Source organism: Trichechus manatus, unplaced genomic scaffold, assembly GCF_000243295.1.
Source record: "Trichechus manatus latirostris isolate Lorelei unplaced genomic scaffold, TriManLat1.0 scaffold00050, whole genome shotgun sequence".
NCBI classification, from domain to species: domain Eukaryota; kingdom Metazoa; phylum Chordata; class Mammalia; order Sirenia; family Trichechidae; genus Trichechus; species Trichechus manatus.
The window spans coordinates 9,606,377-9,624,964 of NW_004443986.1; the positions used below are offsets into that span (position 1 = coordinate 9,606,377).

The 18,588-nt window shown below is 37.9% G+C and overlaps 1 protein-coding gene across 3 annotated transcripts in view; it reads right to left on the reverse strand.

Moving 5' to 3' along the window:
* The window catches only part of HYCC1 (hyccin PI4KA lipid kinase complex subunit 1), a 103,324-nt gene that overhangs the window by 39,219 nt on the left and 45,517 nt on the right, over window positions 1-18,588 (reverse strand). For all 3 annotated transcript variants that reach the window (XM_004377445.2, XM_023732315.1, XM_023732314.1), the window contains exon 2: window positions 6,364-6,442. In XM_004377445.2, coding sequence (XP_004377502.1) covers window positions 6,364-6,414 — 51 coding nt within the window. In that variant the 5' untranslated portion in view covers window positions 6,415-6,442. The remainder of the gene's footprint in view (window positions 1-6,363; window positions 6,443-18,588) is intronic.

Here is an 18,588-nt window from a genome sequence, read left to right on the forward strand (position 1 = left end):
GTCTCCTTTAGGCCAGTAAATCTGGTCTTTTTGTTGTGAGTTAGAATTATGCTCTACATCCTTCTCCAGCTCCGTCCAGAACCCTCTGGTGTGATCCTGGTCAGAGCAGTCAGTGGTTCAGTCATGATTTTTAATTATTTGGCTTAATGGTTGATTCCGTCCCTATGCTCCATACTTCAACATGCCCTCTTCCCAGAACCTCCATCTTAAAGAATGGATAACTGGCTATATTTGCTTTTGCAAATTTGACTTCACCATTAAACGTAAGAATGCCCTAACTGAAGTGGTACTCAACTGTTAAACCTGACAATTTCCATCAACCTACCAAAAAAAAAACCAAACTGTGATATATCGAACCATGTTAAACACTCTTGAAGAAGAAAAAGCTTAAAAATCCCTTGAATGTTCACTCGCAAAGATAACATAAGGCCCCCAAAAATGCATATACAAGATTTAATCAAACTGTTATTATATGTAAATGGCACTGTAAATAGTGTGCTTTGATAACATTCTACTTCATGATGACTTAGGGAATCCATCCAGACCAGATGTTGACCCCTTTACATATAGCTCTGCTTTGCTGTCAGCACATCAAAAAACTGCTTCATTTAAATTTAACCTGAATTTGACCCTGCCTCCAAATCATATAATAATTCTACCTTCTCCTCTGTTTGGTGAGATGCCCCATAATACCTGTTATACAGTCTCCCCTCACTACAAATAGTCAATAAGCCTGATTCAGTCAGACTATACATCTGTCTCTGAAGGTCTTGAGCTGATTGGGCTAGACAAAATCAAAATGACAGCTGCAGTCCAAACTGTTCATTCTTGTGGTTCATGATCATGACATTCATACAATTATGTGTAAAAATAAGCTAGGGGACAGGGAAAAAAAAGTAATAAGCAGTTTCAGGAGCACAATTTTAGCTCTCACAGAGAAGAGTTCACGAGACAAGAAAATGGAAGTTTTATTTTCTTTAGCAACTAACCAAAGCTAATATACCCCTTATGCAGCCCCTGATAGCCAATTATAGACAGATTCAGTTGTAGAAAGTTGGGCTAATGCCTTCTTGTCCTCTCTTCATTATTGACTATGCTCAGTCCCATTGCCCCCCAGATTCAGAGAAACCTTTTAACACTGAATCTCTGATGGTAATTGGAAAGTGACATCATCATTTGGAGATTTTTAACTAGTCTTTGTAGTGTTGTGGTGAAGGGAGAAAAGGAAAGCAAATAAACTCTTTGAACCACTTGGGAGAAAAAAGAAATCAATTTCCTAGAAAAGATTACTATGTGTAAATAATTTCCTATCAAGGTTTGTAGGTCTCAGAGGATATCTAGGTCAATTTGCATAACATAGTTTATAAAGAAAATGTTCTACATCCTACTTTGGTAAGTAGCATCTGGGGTCTTAAAAGCTTGCCAATGCCCATCTAAGATACATCTATTGGTCTCGTCCCACCCAGAGAAAAGGAGAATGAAAAAAACCAAAGACACAAGGAAGATATTAGTCCGAAGGACTAACGGACCACATGAACCACAGCCTCCACCACAATGAGCCCAGAAGAACTAGATGGTGCCTGGCTACCACCACCGACCACTCTGACAGAGATCACAATAGAGGGTTCCAGACAGAGCAGGAGAAAAATGTACAACAAAATTCAAATTCACAAAAAAAGACCAGACTTGCTGGCCTGACAGAGACTGGAGGAACTCCCGAGAGTATGACCCCCAAACACCCTACTAACTCAGAACTGAAGCCACTCCCAAATTCCACCTCTCAGCCAAAGATTAGACAGGCCTATAAAACAAACAATAACACATGTGAGGAATGTGCATAAAAGACCAAATAGGCAACATCTGCCCAAAAGCAAAGATGAGAAGGCAGGAAGGGACAGGAAAACTGGACGAATGGACACAGGGAACCTGAGAGGAAAAGGGAAAGGGGGAGAATGCTGATACATTGCAGGGATTGCAACCAAAGTCACAAAACAATTGGTGTATAAATTTTTGAATAAGAAAAAAAAAAGATTTGTAGAAATATACTTCTGCTTCTACAGATATTTAACTTTTCAGATATATATATATCAGTCTGCAATAAATGATGCTGGCACAACTGGATCTCCACTTGCAAAAGAATGAAGCTAGAGTCATACCTCACACCATATATGAAAATTAACTCAAAATTTGGATCAATGATCTAAATATAAAAACTAAAACCATAAAACCTTTAGAACAAAACATAGGGGTAAACCTTCAAGATCTTGTTTTTGACAATTGATTCTTAGATACGACGTCAAAAGCAAAAGCAACAAAAGAAAAAACAGATAAATTGAACTCCATCAAAATTTAAAACTTTTATGCATCAATAGACTTTATTAAAAAATGAAGTCAATTTACAGAATGGGAGAAAATATGTGGCAATCATAGAATCTGATAAAATTTTAATATATGTAATCAACACCATCACAACAAAAGACAAACAATCCAATTAAAAAATGGACAAAGGATATGAATAGACATTTCTCCAAAGACAGACAAATGGCCAAATAATTCCATGAAACAATGCTCAAAGTCACAATCATTCATCATCAGGGTGGAGCAAAATAAAACCACAATGAAATACTAACAAACTAACAAGTGTTGGCAACGATGTGGAGAAACTGGAACCCCTGTGCATTGCTAGTGGGAATGTAATGGCACTGCCGCTGTGGAAGACAGTTTGGCAGTTCCTCAAAAAGTTAAACAGAATTATCATATAATTCAGCAATTCAACTTCTAGGTATATACTCAAAGAACTGAGAGCGGGGACTCAAACAGAGACTTACACAAATGTTCACTCCAGCATTCACAATAATAACACAAATCTCCATTAACAGATGAATAAACAAAATGTGGTATATCCATACAATCAAATATTATTCATCCATAAAGAGAAATTAAGTTCTGATACATGCTATGACATGGATGAACCTTGAAAACCTTATGCTAAGTGAAATAAGTCAGACACAAAAGGATAAATATTATATGATCCTATTTAGATAAAATATCTAGAATAGGTAAATGTATAAAGACAAAAGTTTATTCGTGGTTACCAGGGCTGGGAGGCAGAATGGGGAGTTACTGCTTAAAGGGTAGTGAGATTCTCCTTAGGGTGTTGAAAAAGTTTTGGAAATAGATAGTGGTGAATAGATAGTGGTGATGGTTGTACAATGCGGTGAATGTGATTAATGTCACTAAATCATACACAGAAAAAGGGTTAAAATGACATATTTTGTTATATATATTTTATCACAATAAAATTATTTTAAACTAATGAGACAAATATTCAAATGGACAACAGACACATGAAAAGATGCTCAATGTCATTAGCCATCAGAGAAATGCAAATCAAAACCACAATGAGATACCATTTCACTCCAATAAGATGGCCAAGACAAAAAATGGAAAATAACAAGTGTTAGAGGGAAACTGGAGAAATTGGAACCCTTATCCATAACTGATGGGAACATAAAATGGTACAGCCATTCTGGAAAACAGTCTGGCAGCTCCTCAAAAAACTAGAGGTAGAGCTGTCATGTGACCCAGCAGTTCCACCTGTGTTCATCACTGTACTGTTTACAACAGCAAAAAGACAAAAATAAGCTACTTGCCTATCAAAGAATGAATGGATAAGTAAAATGCAGTACATACATACAATGGAGTACTATTCAGCGATAAAGAAAAATTAACTTCCAAAACATCTTGGAACATGAATGAACCTGGAGGACATTATGTTGAGCGACATAAGTCAATCACAAAAAAACAAATATTGTACATTCTCACTTAAAGGAAATGACATGAACAAGTAAATACACAAAAACTAATGTTCATTAGTGGTTACCAGGGATAGGGGAGGGGAGGAGATGGGGATTCACTCTCTAGATAGTAGACACTTGTTATTTTTGGTGATACGGAAGGTAACACCAAATGAGAGTGAAGTGTACACAGCTTGATGAAGGTAGACAATGTCACTAAAAAGAACACAAGAAAAAAAGGACCTGTTAATTGCTATGGCATATATAATTCTGAAACAACAGCAAAAAAACAACCAAAAAATATATGTGGCTATATATTTTGGTTGTTTTTTTGGTTGTTGTTTGGAGTTTTTTTGTTGTTATATATGTATATATGTAGGCATATGTATGTACAGGTATGTATATATGTGTGTATATATAGTGCATGCATATCTATGTGACTGTATGCACTTATATTCATATATATAATAAAGCACATAGGGGGCACAGTTACAGATACTTCTTAGACATAACCAAACACCTTGTGGAATTGGATTTCTCGGTTTGAAGGATTAGGACCATAGTTTTGTGGGACATCTCAGTCAATTGGCATAATATAGTTCATAAAGTTATGTTTTACATCCTAGTTTGGTGAGTAGTGTCTGGGGTCTTAAAAGCTTGCAAGCAGCCATCTTAGATACAACTATTGGTCTCTACTCATCCAGAGCAAAAGAAAAAGAAGGAAACCAAAGTCTCAAAGAAGAAACTTATCTACGAGACAAATAGTCTACATGAACCACGGCCTCATCTACCCTGAGATCAGAACTAGATGGTGCCTGGCTACCACTATCAACTGTTCTAATCAGGGCCACAACAGATGGACCCTGATAGAATGGGATAAAAATGTGGCACAGAACCTCAAATTCCTAAAAAAAAACTGACCTACTGTACTGGTTGAGACTGGAGGACTTCCCGAGGCTATTGCTCTGAGATACTCTTCAAACCTTGAACTGAGACCAACCCCTGAGGTCACCTTGTAGCTAAATAATAAATTGACTCAAAAAATAATGAATATCATCCATAAGTACTGTGCTTCTTTAAAAAAACACCTATATGAGATCAAATGGTCAACAATTACTTTAAAACAAAGATGAGAATGCAAGGGGGCAGTGAAACTAGATTAATGGACACAGAACAATCAGAACAGAAGTAATGAGAATGTTCACACATTGTGAAGAATGTAACCAATGTCACTGAACGATTTGTGCAGAAACTGTTGAATGGGAACCTGAACTGCTGTGTAAACCTTCACTGAAAACATAATAAAATATTATTAAAAAAAAAAAATGAGACTCCAAAGAAAAACAAATTGCCAATAAGCACATGAACAGACGTCCAACTCATTAGTCATTAGGAAAATACTAATCAAAACTACAACAAAATACCACTTCACGCACACTAGGATGGCTATAACAAAAAAAACTGACAATAACAAGTGTTGGTGAGAATATGGAGAAACTGGAACAATCATATGTTGCTGATGGAAATGTAAAATGGTACAGCCACTTTGGAAAACAATTTGACAGTTTCTCAAAATGTTAAACATGGAGCTCCCATCCAAAACTCAAAAAAAAGCCGTTGTTGTCGAGTTGATTCTGACTCATAGCAACCCCATAGGACAGAGCAGAACTGTCCCATAGGGTTTCTAAGGAGCAGCTGGTGGATTCCAACCGCCGACCTTTTGGTTAGCAGCCCAGCTCTTAACCACTGCACCACCAGGGCCCCAGAGTTCCCATACGACCCAGAAATTCCACTCCTAAGTATCTAACCAAGAGAAATTAAAACACAGGACCACATAAAAACTTGTACATAAATGTTCATAGCAGAATTATTCATAATAGCAAAAAAGTGAATGGATGATGGGTAAGTAAAATGTATTATATCCATACAATGGAATATGATTTGGCAATAAAAAGGAATGAAGTGTTGATACATGCTACAACATGGGACAAACCTTGAAAACATCATGTAAAGTGAAAGAAGTCAGTCACAAAAGACCACATATTCATATTTACATAAATTGTTCAGAATAGGAAAATCTATAGAGTTAGAAAGTATTATTAGTGGTTGCCTAGGCCTGGTGGCACAGTGGTTAAGAGCTCAGCTGCTAACCAAAAGGTTGGCAGTTCAAATCCATCAGCCACCCCTTGGAAGCCCTATGGGGCAGTTTTCCCCTGACCTATAGGATCACTATGAGTCAGAATTGACTCATCAGCAATGGGCTTGGTTTTGGGGTTGTTTTTTTTTAGGCCTGGGATGGCTGGTGGTAAAATAAGGGTGACTGCTAATGGGTACAGGGTTTCTTTTAGGAGTGGTGAAAATGTTCTAAACTTGATTGTGGTAATGGTTGCACAATTCTGTGAACACACTAAAAGGCCTTGAAATGTACATTGTAAATGAATGAACTGAATGGTATCGTGAATTACATCACAATAAAACTGTTTATTTTTTAAAAAGCCACTAGAATTTAAACCCCAGACAAAACTTCCTTGGACTATAAATACTGCATTCAAATGGTAAATATTACCTTAAACTCTGACAACCATTCCTCCACAACTCCTTTTTCTGAAGTGAACATCTTTCCACATCTGTTCTAAACCTTCAACCTAAAAATTAACATAAAAAGTTAAAAATTTGAGTATGTTTTCTTTGCTGTCAGATTACTATAGATAAAGGTAATCATATAAAGTTACTTCTTATCTGTGAAATTAAAGCAGTTTCAAACATAAATTACTAGGTTTATTTCTAAACCAAATGTTCATAAACAAGCCTTAAAATGCAAGAATTCTAACAAAAGCATAAATATAATAACATGATGAAATTGACTCTGCAATTTTCATTCAGCTTTCAGGAGTGCCAGCTGCAAAACCTATGGGACCTTTTCCCCCTAGTTTCAATTAAGTCATTCCAAAAAGATCATGCAGCTTAAGAAAATTATAGAAAATATTTCAAAACTGTGACAATATAAAAAGACATGCATCCAAAATTGACTTTGTGCAAGACATTAAGGTAATTTAATTTGCTTATATTTTAGTTTTTTATGACAGTATCAAGCCACTTAATTCCATGAATGCTTAATATTCATAAAACAAAAGTAAAAGTGACACTATCTAAGATAATGACCATATTCAACAGTAGTTATTCAGAAGATTGAGATTTACTTAAGTATAAATAAGAAAACAAGCAAGCTAAAGGAAATGCAAAATAGTTTTAACTCAAGCAGAATTTTTAGCAAAGTACAACAAAGTTTTCTTCATTTATCATCTGTACAGGACTGGACTTAGAAATTGTTTCCTGAGTGAAAATCTTACCTCTGTCTGAATTTCCTAGCCTCCTAATTCAGGTGCAAATCTTGCATTAGGCTTCTTAATTATCATCAGCATTGTAATGTAGTAAAAACTGAGGCAGAATTGCCAGAAACTGAATCCTGATTCTACTACTTACTTGTAGTATAACCTTGGGCAAGTTATTCACCTTACTCTGTTTTCTGAAATAGGAATAACTACAGTAACTACCTTTCGAAGGCTACTGTGAGGATTAAATAAAAAAATAAAAATAAAAGCACTTCTTACAGTACCTGACAATAAAGTATTACTACAGTGCAATATTATTATTAAGGGATATCAACTCTATAACCTTTGTTCAGCAGTCTATCAAGGTATACAGATAAGTCTTAATGAACAAAGGCTCTTGCCACAGAATACAGTCTAAAGTTTCTGCAGTCTAATTTTCATCAAAAACATGATTAAGAAAATAATTAGACAGATAGATATAGAGATGCATATGTGTAGATATATTCATGCATATATATATTCACTGATTCATTCATGATGGATTACTTCAGAGATAAGCATCTTATGTTTTAGAGTAAAAAATAGTCCCTTTTTTTATTGTACTTTAGATGAAGGTTTACAGAACAAACTAGCTTCTCATTAAACAGTACACATACTGTTTTATGACATTTGGTTAACAACCCCACGACATGTCAACACTCTCCCTTGTCGACCTTGGGTTCCCTATTACCAGCTTTCCTGTCCCCTCCTGCCTTCTAGTCCTTGCCCCTGGGCTATGTGCCCCTTTAGTCTCACTTTGTTTTACAGGCCTGTCTAATCTTTGGACGAAGGGTGAACGTTGAGAGTGACTTCATTACTGAGCTAAAAGGGTGTCCAGGGGCCATACTCTTGGGGTTTCTCCAGTCTCTGTCAGGCCAGTAAGTTTGGTCTCTTTTTGTGAGTTAGAATTTTGTTCTACATTTTTCTCCAGCTCTGTCTGGGACCCTCTACTGTGATCCCTGTCGGAACAGTCAGTGGTGGTAGCTGGGCACCATCTAGCTGTGCTGGACTCAGTCTGATGGAGGCCAGGGTAGTTGTGATCCATTAATCCTTTGGACTCATCTTTCCCTTGTGTCTTTAGTTTTCTTCATTCTCCCTTGCTCCTGAAAGGATGAGACCAACGGAGTATCTTAGATGGTCATTCACAGGCTTTTAAGACCCCAGACACTAGTCACCAAAGTAGAATGTAGAACATATTCTCTATAAACTATGTTATGCCAATTGAGCTAGATGTTCCCAGAGACCATGGTCCCCATAGCCCTCAGCCCAGTAATTCAATCTCTCAGGGAGTTTGGATGAGTCCATGGAGCTTCCAAGACCTTGCCTTGGTCAAGTTGTGCTAGCTTCCAACACCAAAGACATAAGGAAAGTATTAGCCCAAGAGACAGAAAGGGCCACCTAAACCAGAGACTTCATCAGCCTGAGACCAGAAGAACTAGATGGTACCCAGCTACCACCAATGACCGCCCTGACAGGGAACACAACAGACAGCCCCTGAAGGAACAGGAGAAAGGTGGTAAAAATACCAGACATAATGGTCTAACTGAGACTGGAAGAACCCCAGAAAGCATGGCCCCTGGACTCTCTGTCAACCCAGAACTAAAACAATTCCCGAGGCCAAATCTTCAGACAAAGACTGGACTGGACTGTGGGACATAAAATGATACTCGTGAAGAGTAGATACATGAGACTAAATCAGTAGCTTCTGTCCAGAGGCGAGATGAGAAGGCAGAGAGGGTTAGGAGCTGGTTGAATGGACATGGGAAATCAGGGGTGGAAAGGAGGAGTGTGCTGTCACAGCATTGGGAGAGCAGTTAGGGTCACATAACAATGTATGTATAAATTTTTATATGAGAGACTAACTTGAAATGTAAACTTTTACTTAAACTACACCAATAAACAAAACAAAACAAAGTTGTGCTAGCTTCCCTAGCATTGTGCACTATCTTCCCCTTTACCAAAGTTACCACTTATCTATTGTCTATTTAGTGTTTTTCCATCCCCATCCCTCCCCTCCCTTGTAACCTTTTCATGAGTTTTTATAGTAGTTGTCTCATACGATATTTGTCTTTTTCTGATTGACTTATTGCTCTCCAGATTCATCCACGTTGTGAGATGCTTTGCAGATTCATCATTGTTCTTTATCATTGCATACTACTCCATTGTGTGTCTGTACCAGAGTTTGTTTATCCATTCATCTGTTGATGGACATCTAGGTTGTTTCTATCTTTTTGAAACAACCCATTTATTTTTTATTCTAAGTTTTATTCTTGGAGCAAGTCGGACTTTCAGAAAACCATGTGTCTTTATCAGATTATTGATTTTACAGAACTGTCCATTTGGATGAACTGGGCTTTGGCATTATGTGCAAAATGTTACTGAAAACACTGCTAGATCACAGGTTATTCTCTTTAAAATTCAACAGAGAAGAAAGTTCGCATCCTCAGTTTTCAGTACCAGGAAAAATTCTCCTTCAGAGCAACTGGTTAGCTCAGTAAATCTCATAACTGATTCTCTTTGTTTTGTTTCTAATAACAGCCAAAGTTTCTGCCCTAATTCTGTATACAAAACAGCAGGGCAGGCCTGGATTAATTTTATTAATTGCTCTATTTTACATTCTCACACTTACTTTTTTTCTGCCTAGATCTACTTATTTTTATCTTGTTATATTGTACACATTTGTGAAGCAAAGTAAATATAAATGCACGTAAATTTTCTTTTGTATGTATCCACTATTTAGCTAATAAATTAGAACAGGAAGTTACACAAATAGAACCATGCTAAAAGAAGTGGGGAGGTAAGACTTTTACAAAAATTCAAAATAACTTCCTACTTAAATTAAGACTAATTTTTAAGAGATTAAAAGGAATCAAGAGAATACTAGGTCTGTGAAAAATCAAAAGCTTCCTACAAATTGACAAACTGAGCACATTACAAGGATGCACAAATGGTCAAGAATAACGAAGGCAATCTTGAAGAACAACAGAGCCGGAAGACTTGAACTTTTAAAATACCAAAGCTTACTATGTTGTTGTTAGTTGCCATTGAGTCAACTCTTAAAACTTACCATAAAGCTACAGTAATTAGGCCACTGTGGTATTGGCATAAGGGTAGAAAAACAGACCGATAGACTAGAAGTGAGAGGCCAAAAACAAACCTACACATACATGGTCATCTGATTTATGACAAAAGTGACACTGCAATGTGGTCGGGAAAGGATAGTCTTTTAATAAATGAGACTAGGCCAACTTGGATAGTTACATGGAAAAGGAAAAAAAGAACCATGAACGACCTCGTGGCTCATACCACATGAAAAATCAGTTCCAGCTGGATCATAGAATCTAATTCTGAAAGGTAAAACAATAAAGCTTTTATAAGAAAACACAGTAGCATACCTTCATAACCTTAGGGTGGGCAACGTTTCTTAAGCAGGAAGCACAAGAGCACTAATCGTAAGGAGGGAAAAAGGACAAACTGGACTTCTCTAAAATCAAGAAGTTCTACTCATCAAGAAAGAAGCCTTGGTGGCACAATGCTTAAGTGCTCAGCTGCTAATCAAAAGGTTGGTGGTTGGAACCCATCCAGTGGCTCTGCTGGAGAAAGAACTGGCGATCTGCTCCCGTAAAGATTACAGCCTAGAAAACCCTATGGGGTAGCTATTCTCTGTCACATGGAGTCACTATGCGTTGAAATCAACTTGACAACACCTAACAACTCATAAAGAGTCTAAAAAGGCAAACCACTGTGTGTGAGAAGATATTTGCAATTGATATATCTGACAAAAGTCTCATATCCAGAACATATAAAGAACTCCTATAAATTATTAGGAAAAAGGCATACAACCCAATGGCAAAACAAGAACTTCACTTATCCAAATGAGAATTAAATATATAGAAGGTGTTCAACTTCATTAGTTATCAGGGAAATGTCAATTAAAACTCACAATGAAATATCTCCCTCTACACATATACACATATATATGCAAGTATGAATAGAATGAAAGATTGATACACATATATATGCAAGTATGAATAGAATGAAAGATTGATAATACCAAGCCCTGAAAAGGATATAGAGCAACCAAAATATTCATACACAGCTAGTGGGAGTGTAAATTGGTATAACATCTTGGGAAACTCTTTGGCAGTATCCTCTCAACTTGAATAAATGGGTACCCTATGGATACAGCAATGCTATCCATAGAAATATGTCCAACAGAACTGTGGATACATGTTCTCTGAAAGATATGTTCAAGAACACCTACTGAAGCACTTTTTGTAAATAGCCAAAAACTAGAAACAAACCAAATGTCCATCAACAGTAGAATGGATAAATTATAGTATAGCATACTTGGAATTCTATATAGCAATGAGAATACAACTACACACAGCTACATTAACCTCATAATGTTGGGTAAAGGAAGGCAGGCCAAAGAGTACATATTATACCTAAAAAAAAAAAAAAAAACAAAACCATTGCTGTTGCGTCGATTGCAACTCATTTATATAAAATTCAGGAACAGGCAACACTAATTTTGTTAGAAGCTGGGATAGTGGTTACTCTTGAAGGGGCTACTTATTGGGCTCTAGCAATATTCTGCTTCTAGATCTAGGTGTTGGTTACACGTGTGTGTATTTTGTGAAAATTCACCAGGCTGGACCCTTATAATTTGTGCATTTTTCTATGTGTACGTTGTACATTAATTAGTAACACCACACAGTCCAGGCCTCTTATCTTACACTTGATAGAGATCAAACGGGAGCCCTCAATTGTATAGATGAGTTCATATGAATACTCACTTGTTTAGCATGCATGCAATTCACCCCTGCTATATGTATATAGGGACCATTCATTAATTTCACAAACCTTTCTTGAATACCTCTTATGTGCCTGGTACTGGATTAGGTGCTGGGAATACAGTGTGGGCAAAATTAGACTTGTTTCCTGCTCTTAAGGCACTTACAATCTAAATAAATAAATAAATAAAAACCAAACTCATCGCCACTGAGTCAGTTTCAACTCATAGCGACCCTACAGGACAAAGTAAAACTGCTCCGTAGGGTTTTCAAGAAGCAGCTGGTGGATTCAAACTGCTGATCTTTTGGTTAGCAGGCAAGCTCTTAAACACTGTGCCACTAGGGCTCCAGTCACAGTCTAGTGGGTATATTACTCATCTATGTTGCAGTAACAGACAACCTCCCAAATACCATGCTCCCCAGAGTTAAAACTGTCAATCCCCATACTTCTTTGTCTCATTCTGCAAGGCTCAAAAGTGACTCTCTACTGAAACTTGTACAGCCTCACTACCACTATCTGCCTTAAGTCCACCAGGACTAAACTCATTATTCTTCCCTTCATCCCTGTTTATGTCAGGCACCACAAGAAACTACAGACTCCCAGGTTACACTCATCTCCCCCCATGCTAATCTTTATAACTCTTGGTACATCTTCTATTTTGCCCCCCTCCCATTCTACCTAACTCCAGAAGAAGGAAGCCCTCTGTAAAAATGGCATGGCGAGGGCAGTGTCTGACCTCCTCTAACATCAAAAAGGGGAAGAGAGAGAATCACCATCAACGTTAGCCCAAGGCTGATTCCTATGAGGTGTAAGTCAGACATTCCTCCATCCTGCAGCCTTTTGACCAGTTCTGACACCAACCGTCCCTCCCATGGCACTCTCTACTTCTCTGCTGGGTTCAGTAATGTTTGCAATGGCCACACAGAACTCACAGATAATATTCACGATTATGGAGTTTATCAGGGAAGTAACAGGTTACAATTCAGGTTCAGGAATATTCAGGATACAGGACACAGTTCTTTTATCAGGACAGCTTCTTCTCAGCCGTGCCTGCAGGCATGCCTCTCTCTGGCCCCTTGGCCTCTGCCGTGCTTGGGCAAGTATTACAAAGCTCTTCTAGCTCTGTGGATAAGTGCCCTAAGGCACCCCACTCCCCAGTAAGCTTCTGCCCAAAGGCGCTCAGCCCTAGCTCCCTGGGTCGGCAAACCTAGCTCCACCAAGTGCCCGCAGGCACACTACGCCTCCAGCAAGCCTCTTGCCCAAAGGCACTCATCTTTCTCGCCAGTCTCTTACAGGTCTCCTGCCTCTGCTGCCACCATTTCTCTGCCGCTGCTTCTCACTGTCTTTAGTGTTACAGCTCTCTCTCTCAGTCTTCTTGTTCAAGGAGCTTCTCAGTGCAGGGATCCTGGGTTCAAAGGACATGCTCCACTTCTGGCTGTTCTTTCTTGATGGCTGTGAGATCCTCCCTTCTCACCTCTGGGATGGCTCATTTTAAGCCTAGAGGGATGGCAAAACTGACCAATTTCCTCATTAGGGTTTCATATACCTTATTTGCACGGTCCCACTCCCACAAGGGTACCATGCACCTTATTTACATTATTAGAAGTATCCAATTCCCCTTGGTGGGCCACAAGCACCTCATCTGCATAGTCCCACCCAGTCATTTGGTGGGAGTTACAAAGACTATGGCTAAAAAACCAAAAACCAAACTTACTGCTGTCAAGTAGATTCCAACTTATAGCGACCCCACAGGGTTTCCAAGGCTGTAAATATTTACGGAAGCAGACTGCCATATCTGTCTCCCTCAGAGCTGCTGGTGGTTTCAAATTGCTGACCTTTCGGGTAGCAGTTGATTGCTTTACCCACTGTGCCACCAGGACTCCAAGACTATGGCTAGAAGGGCTATATTAAGTAATTCACTGCACTGCACCCTCCCACTGTGGCCTCTGTAATTGACAGTCCATTACCAGCAAAATCCTTTGTATCTTCAACAGTTCTTTGAATGTTGCTTCCTTCTAGTTGTTCTAACGAAAATTCTGGCTTTCTCTAAAGATACTGCTTCTCCTGTTGTCTTCTGAGAGTGACTGCTTTTTCTGAAATAGCCCTGGAATAAACCACCGGGCCTAGAGACGTTCTCTTCCTCCTTATCACCAGTCCGGATCATTCTCCTTCTCTTCCCTCTAACCATCAGCCCAACCCTGCTTTAAATTTCATGTGCCTGTCATCTCTAAGTCAACTGCACCCCCTGCCTCCATTACCCCCTCCATTTCCAGATGATCTTAGCCTTGGCTCACTGTCACTCTTTCAAGCCACTCTTAATTCTTAGTGATCTTCTTTCTCACACCCTGAACTCTTTTAGTTCCTAGAACTTTCCTCCAGTGATATTGTATTCCTCCCTACCTCAGCAACTCAGTCCTGTGATTATAACCTCAAACGTTTTAGTGGGGTGAGTATCTACTGACTGCTCATTTTCTTGAGTATCGGTCTCATTTTCCTGTTTCTCTGTATGCCTAAAAATTTTGCTTATATAATTGACATTGTGGATCACACATTATAAAGACGTTGGTTTCTGTTATAATCCTCTGAAGAGTATTGTTTTTGGTTTTAGTAATCAGTTGAATTATTGCCTGAACACTTTGAATTAGTGTAGGCTGAAACAGACTTAGGGATCAGGGAAAGCTTCCCTAAGTAACTGACATTTGAGCTGAGATTTAAATGAGTAAGAGTTAACTGGGTCAAAAAGAAGAGGGGATGAGAAGGTGCAGTGTAGAGTGTGCCAGGCAGAGTGAGCCATATAGGAAAAGGCCCTGGAGAATCAATCACCAGGCTGTTCAAGGAAAGGAAAGAAGTCCATGCGGCTGGAATGCAGAGCAAGGGGAGAACCAAAAGTCCCAGATAAGGGCTGCTCCTTCAGCCTGGAATGAGAGACATGTGGACAGAGTTACAACAAATCCACAGTCATCCATAGGTAATGTAAGCAAGAAAAAAAAAATCATAGTTATGAGCATAGAGACTTGAGGGGCTGTTACTGCAACATAAATGAATGATACATCCACTAGACTATGAGTGCCTTAGGAGCAGGAAACAAATCTAATTTTGCTCACACTGTATTCCCAGCACCTAATCTAGTACCTGGCACATAGGACATATTCAAGAAAGATTTGTTAAATTAATGAATGGCCCCTATTTGCATATAGCATGGGTGGATTAACCAGTAAGCAAGGTATGCATGGGCCTACATTAAGCAAAGCCCACACCGGCTTATTTATTTTTCAAAAACAGGTGGAATTGTGCACTACAGATTAGTAAATAAGCACAAGTAAGCTCGTGTATACCTTGCTTATTGGGTAATCCATGCCTGGCATCTAGCTGTAAGCTCTTTTTTAAAAAAGCAAGTCTATCTTAATTTATACACGTATATAGCTACTGTTAATACCATAAAGCTGACACATATTGGTTAAACAAGTTGAACAAGTTTTCAAAACAGCTCAGATTCCTTCACTTCAACCTGAACCAAAAATTTGAAAGTTAATTCCAAAGCGTATCATTATAGGTTTTTATCTAATTCTCTACAAAGAAGTGACAAGTGTTAAGGGAGAAAGGAAATGAGACAAATTAAAGGAAAAGTCAATAACCACTAATGAAAATTAATTGAGCTGGGTTCTACTTAAATCCTAATTATATCTCTTCTCATTTGCTATTCTATATCAGGTTACCCTGTTTCCAACATAGAAGATATTTCCAAAATAGCTGTCAAATTTCATTTCACCACACCATCATACCTCTCCAATTTCCCTAAAAGGATATTCAGCCAGGTGATACCTCAATTCAAATAAGAAAAACTAAAATTTTTATGGTTTCTTCATTGATCTTGCCAACATGGGATGTAAGTATGATAACTAGAGAATCAAGAAAGAATGAGAATGAAATTTAGATTATCTTCAAATCAGGATAATAATTATCTATCTCTTTCTCTTAGTTCCTCAGTTGTCTGCCATAGTCTAGACCAAATTATTCAAGAATGAAGAAAACAATTACTACAGCTAAAGTCTGCACACAACCACAAAGTTTTTTATATAAATTCATGACACTTATTTCCCTAGAAGGTCAGGAAATTTGAATAATGTTTGCTTTTTTAAAAAAAATTTTATTTTGAAATAATCATAAATTTACAGGAAGTTGCAAAAATAGTACAAAGCAATTGTGATTGTTGGGTCGTATGATAGTTACATGTTTAGTTTTTTTAAGAAACTAACAGCCAAATTATCTTCTGCTATCCTATCTTCTAGGCTGTACCATTTTACATTTCCTTCCTTAACAGCTAGCTGATGCTGAACATATGGATAACGTTTTAACTCTAAGATCAGAAAGTAGAATTTCATTTGCAAATCAGTAAAAAGATAACAGTCATTGTGTGGGGAAGATGTGAAGTAAAAATTCATTAATACAAGCATTTCTAATTTTTGAAGATAAGTTATTTTATCAGATATAGAATAATGTAGTATATTATGTCTCACAAGCATAATCTGAAAGCACTTTTCAACAATGGTATTGAGATCACTTCGAAGATATTCATGTCTTCTGGTAGTTTACACCATTTGATTTAGAAAATAATATTTGGAATCATTATTCCCTGACCTTGAGCATGGAGAAACGTGACCCAGCTGGGGCTGGGCCCTCACAGGCTCACAAAGACACATCAACTGGGCCCTGAGATAGACAATAGATGGGACAATCTCAGGAATTATCTTAAGGAAGTTTTCACAAAACGGCAATCAAACCTAACAGAAAAGACTTCCCACTTTTTGTCTTTTTCTATTAGCACTTAGTGAATAGAAATTTGTTGGACCAATGAAGACCCTCCTGGCTTTTGTAATTGAAATCTGTACCAATGATTGTTAAGAAAGATGATTCAAAATGTAAGATCACAACTTCTAGCCAATCTGTGAAAACGTGATGCTTTCAATGATTCTACCCATTTTGTGATGTTGATATATACTGATGATTCTGTAACCTTCCTCGGATTCGGGCAAACGTTCTAGCTTTGGCAGCAAGCTTGTCCGCTTCCCACTTCTGTCCTTTTATCCTTCTATGCCGAATAAAACTTACTTTTGCTTTACTAAACTTTATGATGTTTTTCCCCTACAACACATTCTAGTTTAAAGAAAATATATAAGGGTACATAAAGCTGCTATTTGAATACTTTCATAATATTTGGTTACATAAAGGCTTCTCAGAGGCCTATGGGGCACATTATTTTCCATTATACCCTAATGTTTGCACTAAACTGAGGTAACAGAAACTAAATTATGAAAGAGATATACTATTTCTTCTGTAGTTCTTTCTGTAACTTAAAAAAGGAAAATAATTATTGTTATGGATTGAATTATGTACTCCCAAAAATGTGTGTATCAATTTGGCTGGGCCATGATTCCTGGTATTATGTGATTTTCCTATATGTTGTAAATCCTGCCTCTATGATGTTAATGAGGGAGGATGGGTGGCAGTTGTGTTAGTAAGGCAGGGCTCAATCTACAAGACTGGATTGTGTCCTAAGTAATCTTTTGAGATACAGAACAGACAAGTGAGCAGAGAGAAAGGGGGGCCTCATACCACCAAGAAAGCAGTGCCAGGAGCAGAGCATGTCCTTTGGACCCGGGGTCCCCGTGCGGAGAAGCTCCTAGTCTAGGAGAACATTGATGAGAAGGCTGACAGAGAGAGGAAGGCTTTCCCTGGAGCTGACGCCCTGAATTTGGACTTTTAGCCTACTTTACCATGAAGAAATAAATTTCTCTTTGTTAAAGCCATCCACTTGTGGTATTTCTGTTGTAGCAGCACTAGATGACTAAGACAATTATAGTACTGATTTACAAATGTGAATGAAAATTCAAAGAGTGTGGTACTTGTTACTACTTGCTTTTTCTTTAAAAACAGCAACATACTTAAACAATTTAGCTGTCTGTATGGTAAGCCAAAATCTTTAGCACCATGCAGAAATATTTTAAATCATGTTTATAATCTCACAGAAATATTAAACTATGTTATAAAAATATAAGAATTGGAAAATACGAATGGCATCCATGTAGTTTTAATTTACCAAGTCAAGCCAGTTCAAAAAACTCTGTTGTTGTTTTGCTAGCTGCTGTGGAGTCAGTCCCTGACTCATGGTGACACCATGCACAAGGTGATCAGGTTGTTGTGATCCACAGAGTTTTCACTGGCTTTTTTTTTTAGGAAGTAGATCACCCTACTTTTCTTTCTAGTCTGGCTTAGTGTAGAAGGCTCCATTGAATCCTGTTCAGCATCATAGCAACACACAAACCCTTACTGACAGATGAGTGGTGGTACACTTGAGGTGCACTGGCAGAGAACTGAATCCGGTTCTCCCACATAGAAGGTAAACATTCTGCCACTGAACCACCACTGTCCCCTCAAAACAAATCTACATATGGTAAAACTTACAAAATTCTTTCAGGCGATATATTTTTCTTTTACTTTGTTTTTAACTTCATAAAATCTAAAGTATCTTAAGAAGACTAGAAAATGTATAGCCATTAAAAAGGGACCTGAGATACTGATGCATTAGATGGGAGAGAGGAGAAATAGGATTCCATAAAGTGTAG